Genomic DNA, 19654 nt, shown 5'->3' with positions numbered 1-19654 from the left:
CTTTTGGATGCATATAGATGATCTCCAGCGCATATTCAAGATCTTTTATATAGACACTTTTAATCATTGTCCAATCCTTCCGCAGAGAACAACATCCTCGCCAAAGGGATGCCACTGCACATCTTTAAGCCGTGAGGCTGCTATCGCGGCGCCAGTCTCATCAAATCTTCGTCTCGGAGATATAACCACACCTCCCTGGCCCAGCCAAGTCGGAGCAATTGTGATGATTACAGAGTTGACCAGCTGCTGAAACTGCGGCTCAAGGAGAGAATTGATAACCGAGCCTCCGCCTTCGATCATAACACTCTGGAGACCCTCCCTCTTCAGACATCGTAGCAAGTCACTCCAGCTAAATTCTTTTGTTTCAGTAATGTTAAGCGAGATAAACTTCCCTCCGTGTCTTTCCAGACGATCCCGTTTCTCTTTGGAAATTGAGGCCCCAGACCCAGTGATGATCCATGGAGCGCGGCCTCGACCCTCTCTCGCAAGAACAAGGATCTTCGACTCCTCATCAAACTCCCACCTCGCTGACGGATCGAGTACAATAGGCCGCGGTTGGCCCTGTAGACCTTCCCCTCCATACCCACCCACACCCTCAACTCGACAATTCAAGCCCGGATTATCCGCAACGGCTGTCCCAACGCCAACGAGGATTGAATCATGGCGAGAGCGGAGGTAATGTGTCATTGCTTTGGATTCAGGACCTGACAGAACTGTGCGGGTTCCTGGGGAGAGTGCGAGAGAGGAGTCTAGCGAGGTAGCGAATGTGAGTGTTGTGTATGGGAGGTCATTATCAGAGCCATGGGGTGGGAGATATGGCTGTAAAAATGTGGATTTTGAGGGAGGGAAGTGTAAGGCATCCATCTTGACAAGGTAAACTTGAACAAAGCACGGAGAGGGTGAAGAAGTGCAAGCTATATATATGGGTCAAGGCGGGATGACGCTTATGCCTGAGGCATTAATATTCTCGCTTCGTCCTAGTTAGGATTAGCTCGAGCTGCATAAACACGACAACGACAGCAATTCGACCATGAACGCAGTCCCTTTTTAGCGATTGGAGTTGATTTTTGAAAATAAAATCGGTATATTTGAATATTGTAACACTATTTGCGGAAGAAATCATGAAGACACGGAGTTCTCACGGAGCATATATTGCATACAACTATCTATAGCTTCGCAACAGTCTTCCCCCCAACTTCCAACAACTCCGCAGCCTCCTCGACCATGTCTGCGACAATTTTTCCAGCAGGGAGTCTCTCTCGCACAAGCCCCGCAACCTTACCCATGAGGACTGGGTGCGCATTTTCCAAAACCTCCTCATCATCTTTCTTGGTTTCCATGTCATGAGCCAACGGAATGATACCCTTGTTCTGCAACTGCAACATCTCCTCCCGGCGCTCAGTTTCCCAGCGCTGGATATACGGCGTGGCCTGGGTGTTGAGCGGCCGGCCAGAGAAGATAGTTGTGCGAATAATGCCGTCCAAACCAGCCTCCTGTAGCGCCTTTTGGTGGAACTTGGACGCACCAGACTCCTCCGAGAGAATGAACCGCGTTCCAACCCATACGGCGCCAGCACCAAGCATGAGTGCTGCTGCGAGGGTCTGTCCATTGTAGATGCCCCCCGCTGCGACTAGCGCTACCTGGCGACCGGTGAAGGGGCTGATTTTGCCGCGAAGAACCTCTGCCACGGCGGGAATCAGAACGAGGGTTGGGATGTCACCGGTGTGACCTCCTCCCTCGCCTCCTTGAGCGCAAATCAGGTCAGCTCCGACCTCGACGGCTTTGATGGCGTGTTTGGGGTGTCCGATCATGTTCATATACAGGACGCCTCCCTGGTGAAGACGGTCGACTGCCCATTTTGGAGGAATGCCGACGGCGCAAACGAAGAGTTTAGCACCACTTTCGATGATGATCTCAATGAGTTCGCCGAGCTTTCCGTGAGAGTAATCATAGCTGATGGACAAGTTAGCGGCCGGCCTAGTTCTTGAACTTGGGGACGTACTTGGTTTTGCGGGCGTTCCCGCCAACCTTGGGGATAAGAAGGTCGACTCCGAACGGTGCGTTCTTGTCTACCAGGTAGCTCTTGAGCTCTTTGAGAGCCTCTCGGAGAAGCTCAGGCGTGTATGCGACGCCTCCGATCACTCCAAAACCTCCACCGTTGGTGACGGCTGCTGCGAGCTTCGGAGAAGCAACATTGAACATGCCAGCCAGGAGGACCGGGTGCCGGACACCCAGGAGCTCTGTAACATTAGTGTTGATTTGTTCTGCAGAAGTCAGCTGGTGCTATCGGCATCTAGCAGCGTCTAGTGCCTGGGATTTACTCCGCACAAGGTGGGGTAAAGCAAGGGCTTAAAGGACGTACATACTTTGAGGAGCCATTTTTGGGAGAATATAGTGCAGCCAACTCGAAAAAAAAAAGGCAGCCGAAGAAACAAACAACAATTACTCAGACATATATATGAATTACTGGCATCGTGCACACGCGCCAGGATCTTCCCCGCGCTGGGAGTTCCCGAGAACCGAGATAGAGAATCCACACTCCGCTCGCACTCTCGGTGGGAGAAACAATCCCTCGGCAACCCTGCGGCGGGAATAAATAAGCCGGACAAGCACATGGATTTCTGAATCCGTCGGCCTGCCACCTAACCGATATTTCCCAACGCCCAATATGTCGAATGTAGCAGAGATTCCCATCCTGGTGGGCATTGGCGACATCAACGATCGCGAGTCCAAGGGGCGAGACGATGCCGCCGAGCCGCTCACCCTGATGCTGCGCGCTATCGGCGCAGCCATCCAAGACACCACGCTCCCTCCAGAGGCTGCGCAGAAGCTGCAATCTGCCATTGAAAGTATTGGCGTCGTCGCGAACTGGACCTGGCCTTATCCCAATACTCCGGAGCTGCTTGTGCAAAGACTCGGGTTGTCGGGTACCGTTCACACGACCGAGAGTCATCATGGAGGCGATTCTCCTGGCCAATTCTTCGACGAGGCCGCACGACGAGTCGCGTATAAGAAGAGCAAGGTGGCAGTCGTGACGGGCGCCGAAGCATTAGCCTCCTGTTCGTGTTCCGAAGGTGGCATGTGGAGTATAGGATAGTGCTAATAGTAGTAGTGGAAGCTTTCAAGAAATCGAAGAAATTCCCTCCCCAGCATTGGACCAAACTCGATGATCACACTTCAATATGGGATCGGAAGCGACCAGAGGGTTGGTCTTGTTAACACCTATATCGTGGACTAGAGAAGCTTACACTTGACCAGATCTGGGAACCCGGCATATGCTCGGGGCGCCGATTCAAGTATACCCCCTCTACGAGGCAGCCTTCCGAGCGCACCTCCAACAGAAGCTTTCCGATAATCACAAAGAGTCGGCGGACCTATACGCCGATTTCGCCCAAGTTGCTGCCAAATCACCTTTCTCGTGGTCACACGGTCAAGAACCGGAGACATCCGAATCAATAGGGGCAGTGACAAAGCGCAACCGCATGATCTGTTCGCCATGTCAGTAGCCAGCCCCAGAGGGCCTGTGGACATTTCTAACAGTATCCAGATCCCCTTCTCATGAACGCATTTAACACCGTTAATCTGGCCGCCGCCTGTATTATCACCACGACAACCTTCGCCCGTGAACTAGGGATCCCAGAGTCGAAGTGGATATACCCACTGGGAGGCGCAGGCACAAGCGACGGCAGCCGATGTACGTTCCATTCAATCTAAAACATGAAGATAGTTACTGATTTTCTAGTCTGGGAACGGCCATACTTCCACGCCAGTCGCAGTCTTTCGCAGTCTCTCGACGCAGCCCTAAAAGCGTCAGAGGTGCGGACGGAAGATATCGACCTTTTTGACTTTTATTCGTACGTCACTAGCCAACTTCCTGTCATAATCTATGTTGTACTAACTTCAATTTCAGATGCTTCCCCATCGTCCCCAAACTAGCAGCCCACCACCTCGGCCTTCCCCTCCACGGCCCCAAACCTCTCACCGTTCTCGGAGGCTTAACGTCTTTCGGCGGTGCAGGAAATAACTACTCCATGCACGTATGTTTATGCCTTCCCACCCCAAATCCCTGCCTAACCAGCCGTACTAATTCGTGTATATAGGCAATCACCGAAATAGCCCGCCAACTCCGCACGCGCAAGCAATCCCCCAAAGCACAAAACGGCCTCGTGCTCGCCAACGGCGGCGTCCTCTCCTATCACCACACAGTCATCCTGTCCACCCAGCCACGGTCAGACTCAGGATACCCTATGTGGAACCCTCTATCCTCCCATCTAGACGAGGACCACCCCGCCATTGAAGAACAAGCAGAAGGGAGTGGTGTTATCGAGGTAATTCCTTAACCAAAGCAATTATACCGTCATATATATATATATATATATATATACTCTATATACTAACAGAATACAGACATACACGGTGCAATTCGGGCGCGACGGATCCCCGATTCTAGGCTTCGTTGTAGGCCGTCTTCTCTCCGGTGCCGGAAACGGGGGCCGATTTGTCGCGAATGTCCAAGACGCCTATACGCTACAGCAACTGTGCAGCAGCACTGAACAAATCGGGAAACAGGGTTGGGTCACGACCGAGGGCGGCCGGAACCTATTCGTCTTCAAGCCGTCGAAGATATAGCCCGGTGGAGTCTCAGACCCAGACTGGACCTGGACTCGGAAAAATATCCCATCCATGCATGATCGGGCAAGGGCCATCTGTACCTAGGCTGTGGATTCGCGTCAAATAAAGCAATAGAGCCAATTATCGTATAGTGCTGGGAGGGTATTTTGGGTCCCTGGTTGTTTCACAATATACGACATTAGTAATCGTCGATTGTGCCATCGAATTAATAATATGTTTGATTGGGGGCTGAATAGACTATATAGGCCCAGGTCTACTGTAGAGGTATACCCTGCTCTATATTCAAATCAAGCGTCCCTTTCTCTTATCTACATCAGCAGTGTCATCAGAATGACCGCCGACGTAGTAATCCACAACCATGCCGCACCAGGCATATCCTACTACACACCAGCCCAAACACCCCCAGCAGGGACTCTACAGCCTCAAGATCCAACCTCAGATCCAGACGCATCAAAGAAAGCACCCAAGCTCTTCACCCCGCTCACCATCCGCTCCCTAACGCTCCCCAACCGCCTCATCCTCGCCCCCCTATGCCAATACTCCGCCGACTCCCGCACCGCACAAGCAACAGACTGGCACCTCACACACCTAGGCGGGATCATCCAGCGCGGCCCGGGGCTAGCGATAATGGAAGCGACAGCGGTGCAGCGCATCGGACGCATAACGCCCCAAGACCTGGGGCTTTACGACGACGCCCAAATCGCGCCGCTGCGACGCATCACGGAGTTCGCGCACAGCCAGAGTAAGGCGATTGCTATCCAGCTGGCGCATGCGGGGCGCAAGGGGAGTGCCGTTGCGCCGTGGCTGAGCGGGAATGCGATGGCGGTCCCTGAGGTGGGCGGGTGGCCGACGGAGATTGTGGGCCCGTCGGCGATTGCGCAGGAGGAGGGCGTTAATAATGTGCCTAGGGAATTGAGTGTGCGTGAGGTTGGGGAGTTGGTGGGTGATTTTGTGGCTGCTGCGAGGCGGGCTGTGGTTGCCGGGTTTGATGCCGTGGAGATTCATGCTGCGCATGGGTATTTGCTGCATCAGTTTCTGAGTCCCGTCAGCAATAGGCGAACTGACGCGTATGGAGGCACCTTTGAGGGGAGGGTGAGGCTGTTGCTAGAGGTTTGTGAAGGGGTCAGGGGAGTGATCCCAGAGAGGATGCCACTGCTTGTGAGGATCAGTGCGACGGACTGGTTCGAGTTCGATGAAGGGCTGCGAGAGGAGTTTCCAGAGAGCTGGACGGTCGCGCAGTCTGTGCAACTTGCTGGACTGTTGGCCGATAAAGGCGTTGATCTGGTGGACGTGAGCTCTGGGGGAGTCCATGCCAAATCTGCAATTGCGATCAAGTCCGGCCCCGCGTACCAGGTACATTTTGCGCAGGAGATCAAGAAGGCAGTTGGGGATCGGCTGCTGGTTTCAGCAGTTGGAGGGATCAAGACGGGCAGTCTGGCTGAGGATGTGCTGCAGTCTGGCATCGACGCTGTGCAGGCTGGACGCTGGTTCCAGCAGAATCCAGGCCTCATACGCGCATTTGCCAACGAATTGGGCGTCAAGGTCAGGATGGCGACCCAGATCGACTGGAGCTTTGAAGGCCGTGGAAGGAGAAGTAAAGCATAGAAGTATATATAGGAAGTACTGTACACTCAAGGCCATCTAAAGCTTAGAACCAACCCACTCTGGCTTCTGCTTCTGCGCAAACGCCTGCAATCCTCTCTTCAAGTTCTCCCCCTTTATCAACTTCGATCCATATAGCTCAGCTGTAGCCCGACTTGCTTGCTCAACAGACCCAGTCTCCCACGCCTCCCTCAGTCCATACCGAGAAACAATCACCGCATCCGGACTAACATCTGCGATCCTGTTCGCAAGCTCAATCGCGTCACCAAGGACCTTCTCCGGAGACGCTGACACCTTGTTGATCAACCGCAAGGACTGGGCTTCCTGCGCGCTTATCCGTCGCCCTGTAAGGGCCAGCTCGGTGCCAACTTGCATGCCCACGGTTCTGATGATCCGCGCAAGACCCCCGGCGCCAGCATATAGCCCGCGCTGGACTTCGGGGAGAGAGAATTCAGCTTTCGGGGAGGCAACAACCATATCACTACATTCCAGAAACTAGTATTAGCATCAAAGTCAAGTTAAACAGGAAAAAGGGAGGGATAACAATCTCACCAGTTCAAGCAAATCTCAAACCCCCCACCGAGCGCCAGGCCATTAACGGCCGCGATAACGGGCTTCTTCCCCCTGCGCTGCGAGATCCCCCCAAATCCATTAGGCATGGGCTCGCGTCTCGTACTCTGCTGTTCGCCTCCACCGCCTGCATTCTTCCCAGCCGAGTCGGTCTGAGTCCTTATATCCAACTGCTCGAGTAGATCCGCGCCTGCGGAGAATGCCTTCCCCCCAGTTCCTGTGATGATTCCTACGCGCAGAGACGGCTCCTCGTCAAACCAGTTCCAGATCGCGTACCCGTCTTTGTGGCCTTGGGTTGGGATGGCGTTCATGCGCTTTTCGCGATTGATTGTGACGAGGAGGATGTGCGGTGATGGGAAGGACAGGGTGAAGATGGACGATTGAGGCGGTGGGGTTTGGAAGTTTTGCGACATTTTGGGCTTTGGCGCGTGGCAGTGTATTGAGGATTGGTGAGTCTTGTCTGGTTAAGCTGTCATGTTGAGGGACAGTGGTGAAATGATTTATGAGCATTCCAGAATGTCAGGCAGCTTTGCCCGAGGCAGCTGAAGCTTCCCCGGTACCCCGCATACAAATGCCGAGGAACTGAGTCAGTGCACCACTCAACATTAAACCGAATCCAAGAGGTAGCAGTTAGATTAAGTACGTTATTATGGCGGAATAGTTAAGCATACGACGGCCTTAATCAATAAATAGAGAATTGTTCCGAATCAATAATTATGTACACAAGTACAGCCGTAACCTCATAAGTTCTAGAAGAGAATCATAAATCATAATAAAACGGCCAAAAACATAAAGAAAGCAAATAACCCATTAGTATATCATTCCATATCCATCGACGCCATAACCAGATATCATTTTCCCTTCCCGAGAAACGACATGTTTGAGCTGGAGTGAGCCGAGTAATGGTCTAGTGTGACGCCTAGATCACATTACTCATGCTCATATTCATGCTCATGTCCATGGTGGACGGCGCGATGCTGTGCACCGACCGGCTGGCTTCAACAGACATGCGGTCGCCGCTGGCCATCTTGCTAAGTCGTTTATCCTTGCCTGGCCGAGCGACGAGCACCTGAGCCGGGCAGACGACAACTTCGTCTTCACCTTCACCGGCGTCATTCCCCTTCTTGACGACCAACGGGAACAGCACAACGCGGACGACCGTGTTCTGCGATTGGAGTTCCTCGTTAGAGGTGGTTTCGCCACTGCGTTCGTTCATGAGTGACGCGTTGAAGAATACTTGGCGGGCGAGGTCGCCGTTCGTGTCAAATTCAGGCTGCAACGGTGGAAGCATGATGTATTCTGCTAGTTGTGTGCGCATTTCGAGTGATAAGCTCACCGCCACGCGAAGGACCTTGCGCAGCGAGTCCAGGAGTTGCGATTCCACATTAGTTGGAGGAGGAAGAAGGCGGGAGAGCGTATCGAATATTTCCAGCGCGACGGCTTCAGTGTCGCTCTCGCGCTGCTTGGCGAAGGCTTGTCTCCGTGAGAGCAGAGTCAGCGTGGTGGCTCGCCAGCGGTGGATTGAGTTGCGTGGTCCAACTTCAATAAGCTGCTTCTCGAGCGACTTCAGTTTTTGTCGCTGTTCGCGGTCCATGCCGAACAGGTAACGGGTGAAGACGAACTCCCACACCATGGTCATGACAACAGACATAAATACGTCGCGCCGACGGACACGGTCGCCAAGGTAGGCATCTGTATCCGATCCATCTAGGATGGCATTGTCGAACCGGTCCGCAATTTTCTCATCCTTCACTTCGACGAGTCTGCGGCAGCGGCGGTGGTCGGAATGCTTCGAGAAGCGCAGAACCCACTGTTGCACGTGGCCGCAGAGCTTCTGGCATGCTGCCTCGAAGTATTCCTCACCTCGGAAGGCGATGACATTGTCGTTCATGGAGGCCGAGATTTGTTCTTGAAGTTCCTTGACTTTGTTTCGTGCGCTCTCAAGTTCCTCGCGCAGTCGACGAAGTTCCGCATTCTTTTGTCCCAACGCTGCTTCAATCTCTGTTTTGATTTGTTCGTGTACATCGGTAGACAGACGTTCGTTTTGCGACCGTAATTGCTCAACTTCGCGCGCTGCTGCTTGTTGCGATCTCCGGATTTCTTGTGCGTGGGTAGCAATGAGCGCGGTATTCGTGGTCGTTAGCCCTGTGTTTTCTTCGTTCAACCGAGCTACCTCCTTTTGGAACCATTCCACGGATTCTTGGAGTTGTTCGAGCTCCGCCTCCCGGTCGCGCAGATCGGCATCCCGTGTGTTGAGAGCCTGATCGCTCTTCCGACGAGCGAGGCTGGCATTTCGTAGTCTATCTTCGGCGGCATCGCGAGCAGCGGCAATATCACGGTTTTCTTGAATGAGATTCTCGAGACGGAATTCGAGTTCTTGAAGGTGTTGCATACTTCGGCGGTGCCGGATGCTGGCCGGTCGACTAGGCGACCGGGGCGAAGTCGGCGTCTCACCCCAGCCCTCCTACACGATTAGCATCAATACAAACAACCAAACCATCAAATCATCCAAAATTTCAAGGAATAAAAATTGTAGAACTTACATATACGTCTGTCATGCTGCGTACGGGCCTTTTGCCCTTGTCAGTGACGGGATCGTAGGATGAGGAAGATGCAATCTCTCCGACGTTCAGGTCGGTGGGACCTTGAGATGGCTGGGGGGTGGTTGGTCGTGATTGGTGCTCGCGTTCTGTTGCTGGCGCAACCGCTGGGCTGGCTGCAAGTGCTGCCGCTCGCAGATCTCCACTAGTGCTGTGCACGATCCGTCGCAGTGAATGCGTGCTGCTCGTGGCACTTCCAGGCCTGCTGCTTGGTCGGAGAACCGGCTTGTCTTGTTCTGGCGTTTTGAGGATTTCCGACCGTAGTCCTCGCTCTGGGGAGAGACCCTTTGGGCTGGGCTTCTGTATCTTCTCCCAGTCATCGTTCGAGTTATCAGGTGAAGGCCATGCTCGACGTCCCAGCGCAGTCTCCGTAAATTTCCTGACTGGAGTTTCTGGTCGTGGAAGTACATGCTCGGGTTTCATCTCCAGTCGGGGCGTCCCGTCCCGGACCATGGATCGCTCAGGTTCCTGTTCCGCGATAGGCGGGAGCTGCGTGGGAGGCGAGATATCTCGTGCCTTTTGAGCTTGCGCAGGCTCATCAAGAGACCAAGGTAGCGGTGGATGGTCATGTCGGCCGTGAATTGATGGTGAGCGACGAAGTTCACATGTATCTTGCTCAACGGATCGAAATTCCTCAGGCTCAGGAATCTGTGGTTGACGCTCCGATGTGAAGTCGGTTTTGAGGTTTGGAAGCTCCTTCGTAGACGTAGCCCCAAAGACATCATCTTCTTCAGCTGGGCTTGGAATAGTAGTCGGCTCAGCTGGTTGAGATTCCGGTTCCAAAATCTCTGGTTGACGTTTGGGTAGAGACTCGGCCTCAACCTTTGCATCTGGCAATTCTCTTGCAGTAGCACCGTATGCATCATCCTGAGCCAGTGCGGGACTAGCAATATACCCGCTATCCCTAACCTCCAGTTGTGGTTCTACCTCTCTGGCGATGGGAGCCTCCGAGACCTGGATCGCGCTGTCGCGACTCGCTGCTTGTGCCACGGTCTCTTCCTCAGCCCCATCTTTTACCGGCTGTGTTGGACTTGGTCGACGAAAGAGCCCTCGCTCAAGGTTGGGGAATATGTTGGCGATTTTGCTTGGCTTGGTTTCTTCCGTCTTCTTCTCATCTATAGACTCCACGTCGTGTAAGGTGTTGAGCGCCGAACCCGTGGTTGGCATGTTGAAGTCTCTTGTTGCGACATCTCGGTCGATAGTTCCAGTCACCGGTTGAGCTCTGCTCTCTTTGACTGCCTCCTCTGGAGTCTCTTCTGGCTGCTCCAGAAGGGCTTCGGGGATAGCAGATTCCTTGAACTCGGGAATCTCTGGCACAAATGCACCCGCATGAGCTTCGGGGGACGATTGGGAAGACTGTTCAACGGTATCGACCTTACCTTTCTCCCAGTCTATCGAAGGCCATGCGTCTTCATCTCGACGCTCTGTTTCTTGAACATCACCTGCCTCGAGGAATCTCTCGTGGGGTTGCTCTCCAGGCAGGCTGGCGGGTTCTGCCAACTGCTCGGGCTCGGGTTCAGGCTGGGATTCTTCAGTCTTTGCTCCCTTGCGCTTCTTCCTTTTCTCCTTCTTGGAAAGCTTCTTTGAGAGCGGAGGATCTTCGTTCTTGGGTGGCTCGGTTGCCGAATCCTTCGAGTTTTCATTGCCTGACGGAATTAGGGCCTCATTTCCTGGTTCCCGAGAGGTACCTGCTTCGTGTTCGATCATCGAAACGGGCTCCAATTCAGGCTGTGATACCGGGGTTTCCTTCACAGCTTCAATAGGTTCTTCTGTCACTACTGGCTCTTGTGGCGTGTCTGGCACCTCCAATGTAGCCTGTGGGACAGTGATGTTATCTTTGGGTTCTACCTCGGCTGCTTGCTGCTCCTCCTCAGGTTCCTCCGACGTAGCCTGTTTCTTGAGCTTCCTCTTCTCCTTCTTTGACAACTTCCTTGATACAGGCACAGATACAGTCTCGGGCTCAACTGAACGACTCTCGTCTGTATACGCCGCTATGTCGTCCTTTTCGACGGCGGGTTCAGCGTTCTGTGTCTGCATTTTGGGCTCCACCTTTTGCTCTTCTGGCAAAATATCCCTTTCAGCCTCATCTGCGATAATCTCTTGGACGGGAACTTCCCGCGGCATATCTGCTTGCTCTGTGTCCACTGGAGTCTCCGCGCTTCCCGTCTTCACCTCAGCTTCCTTGTGAGTGGGCTCCTCCAGTGCCATCTCTGCTTTCCTCTCATCATCCCCAGGTTCAGATGCAGCCTTCTCAGTTGGTTCATCTTGACTTCGCTGAACTTCGGAAGCTTCGACAGCTTCCACAGCAGGTAGACTTTCCGCTTCAGCAACGTCTGCTGGGTTGATATTCTCAACTTCAATTTCCGCATTTCCGGGGGCGGAGGACTCGTCTAGCTGTTCTTGCTCTTTGGCCTGCTTCTTAGCCTTCTTCTTTTTCTTCTTAGATTCCTTGCGACTCAGCATTGGCTCTTCAGGATGCTCCGCGGGAGACTTGTCTTCTGCGGGTGTCTCAAATGAAACCTCAGGTACGTTTTCAAACTGTTGTTCCCTGGTAGCCTCGGACTCCGTTGGCTCTTCCTTTTGAGGCTGAGGAGCACCTTCCTCAGCCCCGATGGTGACATCTAGCTGATCCTTGTGTTGGGTGACTTCTGATGGGGGTGCATCCTGCATTTGAACTTCGGGAACATCCCCAGTAAGGTCTGTTTCTACTGCAGCTTCAGGACCCATCACAGGAGGCTCTTCGTATGGGGTAATCTCACTTGCGTCTGCAGTTTGAATTAAAGCCTTCTTCTTGCTCTTCTTGTTTTTCTTTTTGCTTTTCCCAGTTGCAAGCTCTTCGGTTACAGACTCTTCGGAGTTTTCTTGAATTCCAGGCACATCGCGAGTTCCTAAGGCAGCAGACTCTTCATCGATGACACCCTCATCAACAGCTCGGGGGGTCTCTTCCGTCTGTTGTGTGACGTCTTCAGAGATAGGCAATGTAGTCGTGTCATGGGTAGACTCTGGAGCGGTGTGCTCGGGCTGCTGCTCTTCCATCGTAGTTAAACCAGCGGCTTCTTGAGTATCCTCGGCAACATCCCTTGACGGTTCATCTTGCGGGAGGCCGTCTTCTGGTATCGAAGCTGTAGCCTGCCCTTCTTCAGGGGCCGCGACCTCAGTAGTTAAAGGATCGTCTGTAGTCTCCAAACCTGGAACTTCTCGGCTATCTTCGGTAGCGGCCACTGTAACCTGTTCTTCTGGACCAGGATCTCCCGTCACTGTAGCCATTTTTTGGGCTTCTTCGGAAGCTGCAGGCTCACGGCTTGCTTCCTCTACAGTGACTGAATCCCCGGCTTCCGTCTCGGGCGTTGGTTCTTGTTTTTGTTCTGGCTCCTGCTGGGCAGCAGCCTTTTCCGCCTGACGTTGCTTCTTCTTCTGCTTTTTGCTCAGCTTTCTTGATGGGATAGCTGACTCAAGCTCGTCGGGATGGGCCGCTGGTTTCTCGGGCTCGGCTTCGATAGCTGGCTGTGAGACAATTTCTTCCTCTTTCCCATCTTCCATGGTGTTAGTTGCCTCAGGAGTGCTGACGGGAATATCATTGTCATCTGTCTTAGGTTCGACGGCCGTTTCCTCCAAAGCTTTGTTGTGCTCCGTCTGTGCCGTTTCATCTTGCACCTCTTCTACTTCTTGATTCTGAACCATCTCGATATCATTGCCACCTCTCTCTTCAGTAAAAATCTCATCCGACGGCTCAAGCTTGGCCGAAGCCTCTTGACCTTCCTCTACCACCTCATCTTCAGGCATGGTAGCCTCCACCTTCTCGGACTCGATTTTATGCTCGGACAACGGATCCGTGGAAGCCGTTTGCTGCCGCTCTTTCTCTACCTGCGAAGACATATCGTTATCAGTCCAAGTCAAATCTTTATCGTCGTCGCCGTGGTGTTCGGTGTCGTGGGACTGATTTTCTTTACCGTTATCTTCAACAGGCGAGATTTCCGTCTCGGCGGGTGCATCTGAGCCCAAAGTAGTGGGTTGCTGGTCTTTACTTGTCTCGCGTGCCACTTCTTCGGCTGACACCTCGGGGTCGCGAGGTTTGTCGTCGGACGGGTCTTGGGCGGTTTCGGTGGGAGTCGAGGGTTCGCTCTCGAGGGCTAGGAGTTTGGACTGGCGTTTCTTGTCTTTCTTGGCCTTTTTCTTTGCCTTCGCAGATTTGGGCTCGTCTTCTTCCTGCTTTTCGGGTCCTGGCGCAGGATCTTCTGCATGTTCTTGTACGGGTTCTTCGATTTCTTTAACATCAGAGGGCGCAACTGTGGCTTCCACCTGTTCTTGGACGCTGTCTAAAGACTCGGGAGAATCAATGGTCTCGTCCTCCTTCAACTCTAGTGTCTTGCGCTTCTTCTTTTTCTTATCCTTTTTCTTGGACGATCCCGTCTCTGGCTCTGCAACTTCTGCAACTTCGGGCGCGGCCTGGGGTTCAATCGATTCGGGCTGCTTTTCCAAATCGTCTATCACTTCAGCCTCGGCGACAGGAGTAGACTCCTCCGCCGGAAGCGAATGATCGGTCTCTTCTTTGACTACCTCCTCAGAAGGGCTTTCGCCCACACTGAGTCCCTCGCCCTGGTCAAGAGATTTACCGGCAGACTCCGCTTCTGCAAGGATCTCAGCTTGAGCGGGTGCTTCCTCATTTTGTTTAGACTCCCCGGCCACGTCTATCTCCGGCACTGCATCTGGGATGGCTTCACTTGGCTCCGCTGGTTCTAGCTCACGCTCTTGAGCTTCCACCTCTTTCTGCTTGTCAGCTGCTTCGGTTTCAACAGGAATTTCGGTTGGCTCTAGTTCCTTAACCTCTGCAGAATCAGTGTGCTTGACGGGCTCCGAAGGTTCAACATCTTGCTCAAATGTCTCCTCGGCTGCGAATGAGACGGACTTGCGCTTCTTCTTGTCCTTCTTAGCCTTCTTCTTCGAAGCTTTTGACTCCTCCTCGGCCGGGGGCAGATCCTGGGTCTCCAGCTCCTCTGACCCTGGCGCAGGATTTTCCTTAATAGGTTGAGTCTCCTCAACAGTAGGAGCAGCAGCAGAAACAACAGCAGCCTCTTCTGGTACAGTGGTCCACGCAGTTTCCGTGACCGGTTCAGCAGGTTTCTCCGAAACAGGCTCTGGTTCAGGCGCAGGTTTTTCCTCGTCAACAGAGGTAGACTGACTCTTCTTCTTTTTCTTCTTGTTCTTTTTCGTTGAGCTTGCTGTCTCAGTCTCTTCTGCGGGTTTCTCCTGCTCCTGAATCTCGGCATCTACTGGAGTTGGCACCTCAGCGAGGGAAGTTTCCTCCGTTTCTAGCTCGGGGATACTTCGATCCTGAGAACCGGAGCCATGCTGTTCGACAGAAGCTTCAGGAATATCTTCGGTAGGAACCGAGAGCTCCTCGGCCTTCTCAGTCTCTTGTATTTCTTGCATTGTGCCAGCAGGCTCCGGCTGAGACTCTGTCACCACTTCCTCTTTCGTTGCACTTTCAGTTGGCACATACTCGACCGTGGCTGGTGCATCAGAGGTAGGTAGTTCGGTAGGAATCACAGGGGCAGTGTCTTCATCCTTTACGGAAGTAGCCTCAGCCTCAGCCTCGGTCTCAACGGATCCAGACTGTCTCTTCTTCTTTTTCTTTTTCTTGTCTTTCTTCGAAGTGGGCTGAGTCTCTTCCGTTGGAGTTTCTAGAACAGGGTCAGTGGCAGTTTGAGTTTCCTCCGTAGTCTGTTGCTGGATGTCTTCCGTTGGCTCAATCGTTGTGGCATCAACATCAGAAGGTAAATTGTCCTTGGGCTGCTCGTTACCAGGCTGGTCATCGGTCCTTGATGAGGCTAAATCTTCTGCAAGCTCCCCGATATCTCTTGTGCTCTCACTTTGGACAGGCTGAGCATCCTCAAAAACGGGTTCGGTTGGCTCTTCGGGTACGGCAGGGACGCCCAGCTCGATAGCCTTACCTTCTTGTCCTTCTATGTCCGCTATTGCTGGAGGTTCTTCTTCAATGTGGCCGGTAGTTGTGTCCTGTGCAGGCTCTGGTACAGTCTCTGTGGTTTCGGTTGTTGGTGGTTCCGTTGCAACTAATCCATCCCCAGGCTGCTCCGAGATCTTCCCTGCCACTTGTTCACCAGGTAGCTGAGAGATTTGCTGTTCGCTTTCTTGCTCCATTGCTTTTGAAACAGCTTCTTGTTGGTCGGGAGTTACAACCTCCGGCTCCTGTATAAGCTCTTGAGCAGGAGCTTCGGCCAGCTCCTTTTCAACAACAGCCTCAGTAGCTGGGGTTTCTGATTCCCCAAGCAATAATGACTGGCGCTCCCTCTTTTTCTTTTCCTTCTTCGCCTTTTTCTTCTGAGCGGTTGTCATTGGCGGAGCGTCGGCGGCGTCCTGGCTTTCAGGAATAGCGACATCGCCCGATTCGGTGGCTGTTTCCACCCCACGCGACATTTCCTCCGTTGGATCTTGAGATGCAGTTGTCGAGGGTTCATCTGGAATTGTAGGAGCTTTGATAGGGACTTCAGGGCCGGCCTCCGTGGTGGGTAGCGAGGGCTCAGGGGCTTCTGGGCCTTCAACAACGTCGGGAAGCGAGGTTTCCTCGGGTGCGTTGGAAACATTTTGCTTGTCCTCCTTTGTGCTCTTCTTCTCTGTTGACGTTTGTTCCCCCTCCTCAGGGTCGATTGTTGGTTGCTCAAGCACATGTGGTCCGCGATCATTGGTCTCGGATAACTCCACCGGTTGACTTGGTTCACCTTCGATTTGTTCAGAAATAGTACCAGCAGTCTGAGTGTCGGCAGGCTCATCTTTGGTATCCACTTCATGTTGTTGTTGGGTGTCATCGAGAGGTGGCAATGTATCGCTTGTTTCAGGCCGAGTTGCAATGTCTTCGGGCTTCATTTCAGGCTCAGGGTCCAGCTGCGATTCAGAAGCGCTCGTGGATTTGCGGTTCTTCTTCTTCTTCTGCTTCTTAGTCTTCTTGGTTGATTCTTCCAAAGGCTCTTCTGGCACAGCATTTTCAGCAGAGGTGTCCTTGTCCTTTCCCAGAGTGTCATCCTGTTCTTGCTGCTTGGACTCTTCGGCGGCCGCAATGGCGGCAACTGCTGGCTCTGCTGGGTCCAAGGCCACCGTATCAGACGCGGATTCTGGTGCGACCTCTTCATTCTTAACTGACTCGGTTATATTCTCCTTGAAATCTCCAGAAATGTCTTCCCGCGGTTGAATTTTGGAGTCGTCTTCACCAGGAGGAAGTTCCCTTTCAACACCCTCTTCAGGCTTTGCCAAAGACTCAGGCTCGGGCTGAAGAGAATCTGCTGCCTCAGCTTCAGGCTCGGCTTCCACGGCACCCTTGCGCTTCTTTTTCTTCTTGTCCTTCTTGCTGGCCTTGCGTGAAAGTGGAGCATCAGCTTCTTGCTCCGGCTCGTTGGATTCAGGCAGAGGGTCGGTGTCGGCGGGAGCCGCAACATCGGCAGCTGTAGAGCTCTCTTGGGTTCCCTCGTCTGGGATATGCACTTGCTCAGATTCGGTAGCTGGTTGCTCGGCTGATACCGCAGGCTCATTGAGTTCCCGCTCAGGAGAGATGTCCTCGGGCACACGATCGAATGGTTCCTCAGGTGGGGCGTAGACACCCTCAGCCGCTTCAGTTGGTTGCAGAGGCTCCTCGGGCACTAATCCCTCTGGTTGTTCGGCTGGTTGTGCAACATCTTCAATTGATCGCGTGGCATCCGTCGGCTCCAAATCTTCTTCCCGCACCTCTGGCTCAGCGCTTTGAGAAGCAACAGGGTCTTCAGCTTGAGCAGACAACTCCTCAGTCGGTACGGCCTCTTCAACAGCCACGCCCACAGCGGCGGCGGCGGCGGCGGCGGCAGCGGCAGCCTTGGCCTTAGCAGCCTTCTTCTTTTTCTTCGCCTTTTTGGAGAGGCCCGCGTCGCTGGCAGTCTCTTCAGGCTCTTCAGGCAGAGTCGGCTCGGGATCTACCACGTTGCTCGTTTCCGTGGTCTCTAGGGGAATTTCTCGCGCAACTTCCTCTGCGGGCTGCTCAATAGACAGGGATTCCTCCATCGGGATGGACCGGTTCTCTTCACTTGGACGCTCGAGGTCGGTTGTCGGAGTTTGCTCGGGCACGGTAACGACCTCATCCAGTACGGGCGTTTCCTCTACAAGCTCAGGAACTGGGCCCATTTCAGCGTCCTCAAAATTATCGTCCGTATCAACAGAAAGTTTCCGCTCTGGCTCTGCGACCTGTCCCGCCATGCCTTCTTCAGCTGCAGGTATTCCGCTCATCTGGACCTGTTCAGGAGCCGGGGTCTGAACCTCGTCCTTCTTCTCATCCACTCCGAGTGTTAAAGGTGCGGGATCAAATGTTTGCGCCTCGAGTGACTTGTCTTCGCCCTGGTCGGTTACATCGATGCTCTTCCCCTTCTTCTTCTTTTTATTCTTTTTCTTTTTGGAAGAGGTCGATGGGTCGACATCTTCGGATTGCGCTTCGATGGCCTTATCAGTCACCCTGTCAGTCATTTCTGGCGCGGCTTCTGTAGGCCCTTGCTCGGTAACGGATGGTCCCTCCGTTTTTACAGCGTCGAGTCCTGGCTCAGATACCGGAACGGGCTCGGGCTCAGGTTCGCGGCGGTGGGGTCCAAGGTCTTCAGAAACTTCCCTTGGGACAACAGGTTCCGTGGGCTGAGCTGGAAGGTTCAAGTCCCATGCTTCCTCCTCATAACCAAGTTCATCCTGGCTCATAGCATCAAAGAACTCGTCTTCCGTTGTATCAGCAACAGACGGGGTTTTCTCATCTCCACTGGGCGTAGTAACAGGGAAGTCGCCTGGGAGTTGACGTTCTTCTCCAGGAGAGCCCTTATTCGCAGCAACAGCGGCACCAACAACGGAGGCAAAGCCCCAAGGCGCCGCACGCTCAGCGAACGAGTCATGGTATTCTCGCTGTTTTATTGGAGAGCCTGGCGGCGTGGCGTCAACGTCCTCTACAGCTGGCACATCATCGCCAGTGACGGTGCGAGCTGTATCATCGTCTTCGACATCGTAACGTTGAGCTTTTGCAAGGGCCTCGGCGTCAGGGTACGGAGCAGTGTCCGGATGTGCAGCGGCTACGGCGGCGTCAACGACCCCTGCGAAACCGGGGCCGCTGTAGAAATCTGGGACATCGGTCGCGGGAAGATATTTTTCCTGTGTGGGGGTTGTTGGCTGTTGCGCATCCCCGGCAGGAATAGCTTTGTCGTCTGGGGTAGTGGGGCGGGAGTCAGGGAGGGCAGGCAGGCTTTCAAGTTCCCGTGGTAGGCGGTCATCCTCTTTAACTCCAACCGTGGAGCTCTCAGCAGAAGGCAGGGCCTCCATTGCCGGGGATGACGGCAGATCGCCATATGAGCTTGATTCCTGCAGAAGTTCTGACGGAGAGTGGAACTCATAGCCTAGTTCCTGCTTCCGAGATAGATGGTGTGGAGGTCCGAACGTGGCACGAGTAGGAGTGTTTTGCTGAGAACCAAGAACTTCGTGTGGGCTATAGGGCTCCTCTGTTGGCTGACTAGTCTCTTGGATTTGACTACTGTGTTCGGCAGACTCCCAAGTGTTCTGATCTGGCAAGACCGTGAGATCCTCTGCAGATGCGCTCTTGCTTGATGGGAGAGACGGCAATGGCTCATCGCCAAGTTGGTCCTCCATCTTGCTTGAGCCATGGCGCTCCACTAAGAATAGAGGTCGAATCTCGCGAGAATGTTTAAACTCAACTGAGTTGGGGCGGCTTCGACGTCCCTGGCTAGGAGAGCCAAGTGAGGCAGCCGTGGGAGAACTGATAGAAGGCGAGCGTTGAAGTCGTGGTGATGTAGGCGGGGGACGGAAGTGCAAGGGCACAGCCGTAGGAGAGCCGGCGAACCGCGACAGCGATAGTCGTCGAGGTGCTGTGAAACCGTCTTGGCCGTGCTTCATAGTTGGACCTGGCGAGACCGATCTTGGAGCCAAATCCGTCACGATCTTCTGCGATGATGGCGGTGATGTCGAGTGACTTCTAGGCCGCCGTGGAAGGGGCCCCAGTCCCAACCCTCTCCCATCTGCATCCATTGAAGAGGATGGCCCCGAAGCACCATCATACTCACTTTCGCCGTCCATTGGTGGCATTTCGGGGCGCTCGACTAAAAAAGACTGGTCTCGTTCGCTTTCTTGGGATATTCTTGGTTCCTATACGGTAGGGAAAAGAGAAAGTATTATTTAGCAAATGAATCAATAAATCACGTTCGTTAAAACATTCAACGGGCATAGAC

At 53.5% G+C, this 19654-nt stretch overlaps 6 protein-coding genes across 6 annotated transcripts; 2 read left to right on the top strand and 4 right to left on the bottom strand.

Moving 5' to 3' along the window:
- Positions 1 to 63: 63 nt before the first annotated feature.
- ASPVEDRAFT_130823 (RibD family protein) lies at positions 64 to 864 on the bottom strand (the record flags this gene model as incomplete). The annotated part of the gene is made up of 1 exon (XM_040806759.1): positions 64 to 864. One exon carries the CDS (start codon positions 862 to 864, stop codon positions 64 to 66), a length of 801 nt encoding a protein of 266 aa, XP_040666820.1.
- A 213-nt stretch (positions 865 to 1077) lies between these two features.
- ASPVEDRAFT_40601 (NAD(P)H-dependent flavin oxidoreductase) lies at positions 1078 to 2286 on the bottom strand. The gene is made up of 2 exons (XM_040812179.1): positions 2003 to 2286; positions 1078 to 1953 (listed from the first exon to the last, which is right to left on the bottom strand). The coding sequence occupies exons 1-2, from the start codon at positions 2200 to 2202 to the stop codon at positions 1167 to 1169; spliced, it is 987 nt and encodes a 328-aa protein (XP_040666819.1). The 5' UTR covers positions 2203 to 2286; the 3' UTR covers positions 1078 to 1166.
- A 382-nt stretch (positions 2287 to 2668) lies between these two features.
- ASPVEDRAFT_131121 (uncharacterized protein) lies at positions 2669 to 4629 on the top strand (the record flags this gene model as incomplete). The annotated part of the gene is made up of 8 exons (XM_040806786.1): positions 2669 to 3059; positions 3113 to 3205; positions 3259 to 3498; positions 3548 to 3694; positions 3743 to 3854; positions 3911 to 4037; positions 4101 to 4328; positions 4408 to 4629. The coding sequence occupies 8 exons, from the start codon at positions 2669 to 2671 to the stop codon at positions 4627 to 4629; spliced, it is 1560 nt and encodes a 519-aa protein (XP_040666818.1).
- A 333-nt stretch (positions 4630 to 4962) lies between these two features.
- On the top strand, positions 4963 to 6237 carry ASPVEDRAFT_130257 (NADH:flavin oxidoreductase/NADH oxidase; the record flags this gene model as incomplete). The annotated part of the gene is made up of 1 exon (XM_040806700.1): positions 4963 to 6237. The coding sequence occupies one exon, from the start codon at positions 4963 to 4965 to the stop codon at positions 6235 to 6237; it is 1275 nt and encodes a 424-aa protein (XP_040666817.1).
- Positions 6238 to 6273: 36 nt separating this feature from the next.
- ASPVEDRAFT_129252 (enoyl-CoA hydratase/isomerase family protein) lies at positions 6274 to 7217 on the bottom strand (the record flags this gene model as incomplete). Its single annotated transcript, XM_040806622.1, has 2 exons — positions 6274 to 6715; positions 6787 to 7217. 2 exons carry the CDS (start codon positions 7215 to 7217, stop codon positions 6274 to 6276), a joined length of 873 nt encoding a protein of 290 aa, XP_040666816.1.
- A 506-nt stretch (positions 7218 to 7723) lies between these two features.
- On the bottom strand, positions 7724 to 19322 carry ASPVEDRAFT_82597 (uncharacterized protein; the record flags this gene model as incomplete). The annotated part of the gene is made up of 2 exons (XM_040817223.1): positions 7724 to 9268; positions 9348 to 19322. The coding sequence occupies 2 exons, from the start codon at positions 19320 to 19322 to the stop codon at positions 7724 to 7726; spliced, it is 11520 nt and encodes a 3839-aa protein (XP_040666815.1).
- Between the last annotated feature and the right edge of the window lie 332 nt (positions 19323 to 19654).

This window comes from Aspergillus versicolor (genome assembly GCF_001890125.1).
Source record: "Aspergillus versicolor CBS 583.65 unplaced genomic scaffold ASPVEscaffold_4, whole genome shotgun sequence".
NCBI lineage: Eukaryota > Fungi > Ascomycota > Eurotiomycetes > Eurotiales > Aspergillaceae > Aspergillus > Aspergillus versicolor.
This window is presented reverse-complemented; position numbering and strand designations above follow the sequence as displayed.